A 10,000-nucleotide genomic window follows, 5' to 3' on the forward strand; every position below is an offset into this window, starting at 1 on the left:
ACGGCCTGAAAAGGTGGAGAACCACTGCTCTAACATACTGTATTGCACCTGCAATTAATCTTGAGATGAACTTCAAAGAAATTCATTTACGTTTTACTCAAAATAAAAAATGAATAAAAATATGTTTTTTGAGAGGTTGTATATTGGGTTTTAGGGATTTATGTCCAAGTGAGATAAGAACTCTTTGAATAAAATCAAAGGTGGTCTTCATTGGTTTGGGGTACTCCAAATTCTGTGCGTAAATCAGTCCAAACAGTAAGCATGTGGGAGACTTTGAAGGTCATCTATCACTGTTGTACCTTCCAAGACGAGAAGTAAAAGTGTTGGATATTGGAAATACTCAAGTGCAGTATAAATACCACAACATTGTACTTAAGTACAGTACTTACCTACTGTAGTTACTTTCCACCACTGGCACTCTCTGGTAAGCATTGTGCTCACTTTTGACATACACTTTGTTGTATCATTAAAATCCTAAAGGATTCCAACCCTAATGGTGATTTCAGACGGCAAGTGGCCGACGCGCCTATGTAATTCATTTTCAATGAGAGGAGGGCGATTATTTCGGACGCGCGGAGAAGTTGAGAGGCGGTGAGGCGAGCGGGCGCGGTCCCGTGGTGCACACGCTTGCGGGCGGCAAAGCTGGATTGTGGTGAGCTTTTGTTTTCCCCGCACCGCGCAGCAGGAGGACAAAACAATAATGATCGCGGGCGCGATCACCGCTGATCCGAGCGGTAACGCGCGCGCGGACCGCTTACCGTCTGTCACGACCTTCAGGCTGACACTGAGGAGGCCGCAGCAGGTGCCCATATGCAGTGCCTGTGGAGACTAGTGGATCATATGGTGTGAATACTGCAGAGCAACCTTTTTGATTGATTGAATACTTTATTAACAGTTTGCAAAGACACGCACAGGGAAGCACAGTTCAATACAAGGTCTGTTAAGTGCTACACACATTTCCTTTCGCGCACATAACACGCACACGCACACACACACACATGGGCACACGCACACGCGCGCGCGCACGCACACATCCAGTCCATTCTAGTCTCCATCTAAGCACCTTAATCAGCTCCATTGTGTTGGTGAGTGTTCCTGTCTCTAATGTGATTGGCTGGACTCCCATGAGCCCCTGCTCCTCCTGAGATGAACTCACTGCTCCTTCACACACACACACACACACACACACACACACACACACACACACACACACACACACACACACACACACACACACACACACACACACACACACACATACACACGTGCGCACCGGCATACACATACACACACAGATTCATGTGGACATAATAGACAAATACATATGAGAACGTGTCTTGCTGGCAAAAATGCTAACACATAATGCACAGACTCGCACACAGGAACAAACACACTTGGTATTGCAACCTTAGGTAGCACACACACACACGCACACACGCACGCACGCACGCACGCACGTACACACGTACACACACACACACACACACACACCCTGGAGCACAGATTTATGCATGGCAGGTTGATGTTAATCCCTGAGAATGGAATTAAGAGGCTGAGTCTCTAGAGAAGACTGACTGACCCTTAAAACATAAAATAACCTTTAAGGGATTAATAAGAGAGATTAATAAGAGAGAGAGAGAGAGAGAGAGAGAGAGAGAGAGAGAGAGAGAGAGAGAGAGAGAGAGAGGGAAAGATATGGTGTTGAATTAATGTCAGCTTATTTTAAGTCAGAGTTTAGAATAGAGGGAGAGATTGGAAAGAAATAATGTTTATGAAAGAGGTGTGCGTGTGTGCGTGAGGCGAAGTGTGAAAGTGTTTGGGATGAAGTTTTGGAAATAATCTTTTTATGGCCTTAACAAAAGTCTTAACATATTCATCTCTTTAGTCGTAGTTTTATGCAATTGTTATCATTTATATTCATAGGGTGTTTTTGTATTGCTTGTGGGTGCTTTCTAATTCCTGAAATCTTCTCAGAGATCAATACTGCCATGTAGACATACTCTGTTACAAGTAAAAGTCCGGAATTGCTTTTTAATTAATTTACTTGAGTAAAAGAACAAAAGTATTTTCATCAAAATGTACTTAAAGTAGATTACCAAAAGTAAAAGCACTCATTAGGCAGAATGTCCCATTTCGTCCCAAGTTTTCACCAGTTTTCAAATGAATCTTTTGAAAATAGCAGCTCTACAAGCTCACAACGTTGTGAGCTTGCAGATCGGCTATTTTCAAATGGTGAAATCTATATAGGGCTGAAGTGGTTACTGTATGTTTTGTAATAATACATCTACAACGTAACTAGTAACTAAAGTTCTCACATAATTGTAGTAAAAGTATAATATTTGCTTCTGAGATGTAGTGGAGTAGAAGTAAAAGTACAGAAAATTGGAAATACTCCAAAATGAACTTAAGTACAGTACTTGAGTAAATGTACTTAGTTACTTTCCACCACTGGACATGACTACACACTTTTCATTACAGAGTCTCTGACTGCATGAGGCCTTGAGCGTTTTAACATGTTGACAGATACAGGTGCTTTGATATATGACAGTTTGGTGTTTTACAGTTTGGTATTTTACAGGCCACCCTGTCAGCTCAATTCTTGCTCCTTCTCTGGCCATCCTTTTATTTTCATTAGCGTTTGTACTGAATGTTGTGTTTTATGATGCTGTGCCCCCTGTCAAAAAGTAATAAAGAAGATTATTTACGCCGTAAGTGCCTTTTTTGAACGATCATCTTGATGTTTTTGTTGTTGTACAGTATGTGAATTGTCCCTTGAAAGTCAATTCATACTTCACTGCATGGCCTCCTTGTCACTCGAAGTGACGCCATTTGTGTCAAGCGACGCGGTGTGCGGAGAAAGCGTAACTGCCTCATTGAGACCTGAGGCCGATTCTACATGTCTCCTAAATCTCAACAGTATTCTCAAAAGCGTATGTTTCTATATCAGTGGTGCTCAATCTTTTTCCTGTCAAGGACCCCCAAACTGATATGTATTTGGCCGCGGACCCCCATCAAAATATTTTGTTCCAGGGACCCCCATGAAACAAAGATTTGAGTTAAAAATGTTCGCCTTAAAAATATATATATTCAAAGATTTGTACACATTTTCAGGAATTTTCAAAAATAGCAGATCTACAAGCTCGTAGCGCGGCACTCGGTGCCGTGCTACGAGCTTGTATATCTGCTATTTTTGAATAGCCCAAAGTGTAAAATAATGCTTTTTTTAGCTCAAATCTAAAAATGACAAAGTTCCAGGTCTTAATGGGTTAAATAAAGGTTCAGCGAGTGAATGAAATCAGAAGGCCGTTATAGAATGGGCCTCAGGTCTAAATGAACACTGTGTGTTTTGCTGCGTTGCAGAGTGCCTGATGACTCAGACTCCCAGTCAGGAGTGGTCAAACAGAGACAGAACTGCCTGGAGTCCCACAGGGTGGAGGGAGAGGACCTGCCAGCCCTCACACTGGGACCCTGCATAGGAACCAAGGCTGTTCCTGCCATCAACCAGGTATAGTAGGACAACACATCACACCACCTGATACTGAGGGTTCTATTTCCCGTTCCTGCACTCCTATCCTGTGGCACTACCCCGCTACCTGTTAATTACGCACACAAGGCAGCTGGCGCTGTCCCCAATCAATATCTTACGGCCACGCGCTAGCCGCTATACATTATGCCGACTCACCGATATTTGCTGGTGTCTAAAGATAGCAACTTGGCCACGGGAACGGCACTTGCGCCATGCTAAATCCCCAAATAGTGGGTAATGAGACTTGGGCGCAAAATGTGTGTGTGTGTGTGTGTGTGTGTGTGTGTGTGTGTGTGTGTGTGTGTGTGTGTGTGTGTGTGTGTGTGTGTGTGTGTGTGTGTGTGTGTGTGTGTGTGTGTGTGTGTGTGTGTGTGTGTGTGTGTGTGTGTGTGTGTGTGTGCGTGCGTGCGTGCGTGCGTGCGTGCGTGTGTGCGTGCGTGTGTAAACAGTTGCTACCAGTGGGTGTACTGTACTTGGTGTTGGAGTGAGCGTGCAGCAGGGTGATGATACTGAAAAAAGGGAAACGAGAGCCTTCTCTCACCTGTCAGTCTTTCTCTCTTCCACCTCCCTCTGTCTCATTCTCCTCCTCCTGCCTCTCTCTCTCTCTCTCTCTCTCTCTCTCTCTCTCTCTCTCTCTCTCTCTCTCTCTCTCTCTCTCTCTCTCTCTCTCTCTGTCTCTCTTATTGCTCATTAGTAGATGTAAATCAGATTCCTGCTGGGGGAGAGTGTGGTGAAACCAAGTCATAATAAGGTTACACTGAGAGAACAACCGGAGAAGCGCATGCACGTGCGACCACGTTGACCTGCAGGCACTGTGCTAATTTTTCCAATATGGGCAAGAAACATCAGGAGAGGTGTGTGTGTGTGTGTGTGTGTGTGTGTGTGTGTGTGTGTGTGTGTGTGTGTGTGTGTGTGTGTGTGTGTGTGTGTGTGTGTGTGTGTGTGTGTGTGTGTGTGTGTGTGTGTGTGTGTGTGTGTGTGTTCAGTCTGTGTGTTTCTATTACTATTGTATTACTACTCTTGCGAGGACCAAGTGTAGTAGAATTTTAAGAAATATACATTGTGAGGACCGTTTTCCTGGTCCTCACAAGACAAATAGTTGTTTTATAGTTAAAACACATTTTTAGAGATACGTTTACAATTAGAAAAACATTCAGGTTAGGATTAGACATTTAGAGGTTAGGTTTAGGGATTGGAATTAGAGTTAAACATGATTTATACTTAGTTGCGCGCCAGTGTCATGCACCGAAAAACAGCCGATCTATAAGTTCACAACGCGTCGCAGCGCGACGCGCTGTGGGCTTGTACATCTGCTGTTTTTCGGCTTTAGGCTTACGGTTAAACATGGCAAAATATATATATTTTTTAAATGACATTCATAAAATGGCTGTCCTAAATCGTTGATGTCCTCACAAGTATAGTAATAATACAAACCTGTGTGTGTGTGTGTGTGTGTGTGTGTGTGTGTGTGTGTGTGTGTGTGTGTGTGTGTGTGTGTGTGTGTGTGTGTGTGTGTGTGTGTGTGTGTGTGTGTGTGTGTGTGTGTGTCTGTGTGTGTGCATGCTCCCATCTCTTCCTGCCATATAATGAATACCCGCAGGAGTCTCATTATTGTGTGTTTAGAGTCGGTGTCGATTCCAGGTCCACACTCTGCTCTAACAAGCCTCCACAGAAACACACAATCACTGTGTCAGCAACTATTTGCTGTACTTGAGATTGTTACAGTCATATAAATGTACAGTTCTGGGTTTCTAACCTTTATTCTTCCAGGGAAAGTGTTTCTGCTTCCTTCAGCACCAACCTGCTTCACATTAATTCTCTGTCCCCCCACGGTTTCTACTGGAGCTGCACAGACACACACATTCCTGCCTGCAGTGGAAGCTCCACAGTACAACTGTCATCCAGTTTAACCTGCTGGGAGTTGTCCAGTATAACTACAGTCTCCCACTGACTGTTGTCCACTGAAACAGCTGGTCCAGTGTGAGAAAAGCTACCAAACCACTGAAACAGCTGGGTCCATAGTGAGAAAAGCTATCAAACCAGTTAAAAACATACTGTAGAACAGCGGTTCCCAACAAAATAATTTACATTATTATTTAAAAAATATTTAAAATCTTTTTTTAATTCTATCATTTTTCAAGAGAATTTACAAAAGAAATCCCAAAAGTTCCATAAATTAGTAAAAACAAAATAGGGAAAATAGCAGGTTTACAAGCTCACAACGCATTGTGAGCTTGTTTTTCACTATTAAATAGGGCTTAAAAAACACATAATTAATTATGTGTTTTTGTAAGTTTGGGTTCCCGGGGAGATATCACATTTATCTTTTGGGTCTCTAGTTAAAAGGTTTGTGAACCACTGCCCTAGAGTCTAGTAACAGCATGGCATCGTCCAAACTTTAGCTATCAGTAGTTACGTACAGTATGTAACTTGATGTGCAGTTTGGGAACAAAGCTGCTAGTGCTCGGTATTATATAAACATTAATGCTTCAGACATCATTCACATTTTTATTTTCAGCTGTGCAGGGTTTCCCTTTGCCTTGAAATGATCCTATACTCCATTAGCTGTTGCTAGACAACCAACTACCAATCCCAGCGCAGACCGTCCAAGCTACAGCACAAGTAAACCTGCAACTAGTTCAGTCAGATAACTCACGAATAATTTGAACCAATATTTATTATGAATGTGAATACAAGTGTGGATATAATAATGTATCTTGGCGTTCAGGCTCTGCAACATCATGTTCTCCCTGCTCAACACAATCATACAGCCATCATTAACCATTAAAGAGCAGGGAGATAGATATACCATAACATAACAACCCCCCATGGGGTATAGAACCAATAGCAGAGCCCACTGGTGGTGCTGGGGTGGTGGTGGGAGAAATGACGTGTGGTCTGTGTAATAGTATTGTAGTAAGCTCCGTATGCACCTGCATAACCGCAGTGTGTAACCTCTCGAGTATATACTGCCTGAACTAACTTGCAGGCTACGTATAATTGGTGTAAAGTAACTAAATACATGTACTCAAGTACTGTACTTAAGTACAATTTTGAGGTATGTTTTACATTACTGTTCCAATTTTACTTCTACTCCACTGAATCTCAGAGACAAATTTTTACTCCCACTACAGTTATTTGAAAACTTGTATGACTAGAACAGGCCAGAACTGCTGCCAACAAACCTTCACCCATTTCTTTGCAGTGCAGTTATAATTTTTACACAGCTTGTTACTTATTTCCACCCAGTTTTACATTAAATTTAGATGTCACCATATGTATGGGTAGATTGAGATCTCTGATTGTCTGGCTACGCAAGACTGGGAATGACTAATACATCAGGCAGATTTAAATAATTTTCTTCAAATATTTGAGAAAAGAAATTGCTTCAAATGCCCATCCCTATTATCTACCGTGTGTGTGTGTGTGTGTGTGTGTGTGTGTGTGTGTGTGTGTGTGTGTGCGTGTGCGTGTGCGTGTGCGCGTGCGCGCGTGCGTGTTTCAAGGACCATAATCAGCGACAGTGGGAAGGTCAGAGGAAAAGTGAGTTACATCACATAATCATATTCATGACACATCTAGACACACACACACACACACACACACACACACACACACACACACACACACGTATTCGCACATACACACACATCAGATGGGTGCTAAATGTAGCAGTATAACATAACAACCCTGACCTAGTTACACACTATATAAAATGTGTGTCTGTCTGTGTGTGTGTGTGTGTGTGTGTGTGTGTGTGTGTGTGCATGTGCTTCATTGTAGGCTATGACCTGCACATGTGTTGTGCTAATTAGAGACATCAAAAGGTTGTGTCATCGTACACGTGTGTGTGTGTGTGTGTGTGTGTGTGTGTGTGTGTGTGTGTGTGTGTGTGTGTGTGTGTGTGTGTGTGTGTGTGTGTGTGTGTGTGTGTGTGTGTGTGTGTGTGTGTGTGTGTGTGTGTGTGTGTGTGTGTGTGTGTGTGTGTGTGTGTGTTTATGCCAGTGCAAAACATCCACCTACACAAAGGGAAATGTTTTGTTACAGTTTATACCGAGTTGTAGTTTGTACCGACTCCCTCCTTTACTCAACACACACTTAAACTCCATCATGTAAACCTTCCAGGATGTCTGGAATATTTGGTTACATTTACTGTTATCTCCTACTGCTCACTATCTCATGCTTGTAATGGTCAAAAGTAAACAAATGACGTTTCTGCCTGATGTACCTGCCTCTGAACAAAAGCCTTTCAGGGTGGCTGCTGAATATTTGGTTACGTTAATAATAAATAAATAAAATAACCATGTTAAAATCTCTAAACCTTCAGTTAGTATGTAAGAACAAGAGAGAATAAGACCCTGGACTTATTGTGTGCCTATATATTAACCACTTCTTGTCACGGTCCGCTCCTCGGACCGTGGACTGTGACTTTATTATTAAGCCCGTGTCTGACCTTATATGGTATTGGACCCTTTTGGACCCTTTTGGCCACTCTTCCTGTTGTATTGTTCCCTGTTCTCCTTTTACCCTTATTCTGTAGTGTTGTCTTGGTGTTTCCTGTCTGACCTAGTTGTTGCTTCCTGTCTTGTCTCACTAGTATGTCTTTGCAATTATAGTTCACCTGTGTCTTGTTCTGTTACAGCCAATCATGTGTTAATTGTCCTTTGTTCTCACCTGTGCCTAGTTAGTCCCTGTCTATAGACCCCTTAACAGACGACGTCACACTGGCTGCACGCAGCCAGTATGCGCGCAACGAAACCCATTATATCAGGTCTCGTTAGGACGCGTCTCACTAGCCAACACACACAAGAGGGGGTTGGGGTGTGCTGAAACCAGTGCACCCCGAAACAGGTTGGGAATTGATTGCGTGAAACAATCACATGTGCGTCCAGGCTCAATGTTAGTAAACAAATAATTGGTCTATTTGTATGCCCCTCTGTTTCCAGTCTGTGTCGGTTCATTAATGTTGTTGCAGTGTTCTGTCTGTTACCAGTTGCCCTTTTATTCCCTGTTTAAGTAATAAATCCCCCTGCATCTGATTCGTGCTGTCTCTGCTCACTGTCTGCGCTTGGGTCCTACACTTCTCTGCCCCGCATCGTGACACTTCTAACCTTCTGTCTAACCAGAAATGTAAAAAATCATTACGAAAATAGATATGCAAGCTTACAACATGTCACGATAAGATGTGTTGTGAGGTTTGACCGCGGACCCCCATCTGAAAAGATTTTATGCCAGAGAAGATCTATGTAAAAAAAATATATATATATCCCCCCAAAAACAGCAGATATACAAGCTCACAACGCGTCACAGTGGCAGAGGGTTAAAGTGGCTAAACTGATTTTGATGCTCTATTTTGCTGCGGACCACTGGAACCCCCTCAAGGACCCCTAGGGGTCTCACGACTGCACTTTGAGAACCACTGGTAAATGGACTGCATTCATATAGCGCTTTCCTCCAAAGCGCTTTACATTGTATTTCACGGGAGGCATGCGTTAATCCGACAGACCTTTTCTCCGACTATGTGGCATCCGCGTGCGGTTAGGGTTAGGGTGCGGGTTTGGTTCGGGTTTACTGTTTAACGTCGGAGCACTGCGCTGTCGGAGGAATGCGCTGTCGGACTAACGTACTGCACCCGTATTTCACATTCACCCATTCACACACAGGAAACCATGCAAGGCGCGAACCTGCTCTCCGGGAGCAGTTAGGGGTTCAGTGTCTTGCTCAAGGACACTTCGACACATAGCCAGGAGGTGTCGGGAATCGAACCTGGATCCCTCGGATTCCAAGACGGCCGCTCTACCGCCTGAGCTGTACCGCCGCACTGGTAAAGAGACTGCAGGTTCTGTGAAGAGAGCACCGACCGTACCCTACAAAACGGTCCACTGCTATTCCAACAGCAAGCTCAATGAAATCAATGGGATCATTATAGCCCTGTTGAAAAGACAGAAGAGGGCTTACAGGGCAAGGCCGTCCGGAGGGAGCTGGAGAAGGCTGTGGCGGGGCGGCAGCCGCCAGGACTGCTACAATGACAGACTGGATGGCAGGCTACAGGCCCACAGCTCCACAGAGGTGCCGGGGTTAAGAGGATTACTGGCTACGAGGCAGTCAAGCGGCGTGGTGGAACGGTTGCTAATGAGCTGAAACCTGTTCTTCAACAGGTTTCCATCTCCCATCCCCACTGAGCTCAGCAATGCTGCCCGGGGTCCTCATCCTCTTCCACTATAGCAGGGGTCTTCAACGTTTTCAGCCCAAGGACCCCCTAGCTGAGAGAGAGATGAAGCAGGGACCCCCTCTATATTGTATGAAATTGTGTTTTAGATTCAACTTTTTTTGTTGACGTTTACTGTTCTTTTTCCCTCAACACCTGTACCTCTTTGTTGTGAAGAGCAATTAGGGGTTCGACATTAACTCTAGGGGAGCCCGGGATTGAACCGGGAACCTCACAGTTCCCATCCGGCCACTCTACCAGCCACT

At 44.0% G+C, this 10,000-nt stretch overlaps 1 protein-coding gene across 1 annotated transcript in view; it reads left to right on the forward strand.

Moving 5' to 3' along the window:
- The window catches only part of galnt14 (UDP-N-acetyl-alpha-D-galactosamine:polypeptide N-acetylgalactosaminyltransferase 14 (GalNAc-T14)), a 166,739-nt gene that overhangs the window by 144,502 nt on the left and 12,237 nt on the right, over window positions 1–10,000 (forward strand). The window contains exon 13 of the mRNA XM_084083203.1: window positions 3,361–3,505. Within this exon, the coding sequence (XP_083939329.1) occupies window positions 3,361–3,505 (145 nt within the window). The remainder of the gene's footprint in view (window positions 1–3,360; window positions 3,506–10,000) is intronic.

Source organism: Gymnoscopelus microlampas (assembly GCF_963454915.1).
Source record: "Gymnoscopelus microlampas genome assembly, chromosome: 16".
Lineage (NCBI taxonomy): Eukaryota > Metazoa > Chordata > Actinopteri > Myctophiformes > Myctophidae > Gymnoscopelus > Gymnoscopelus microlampas.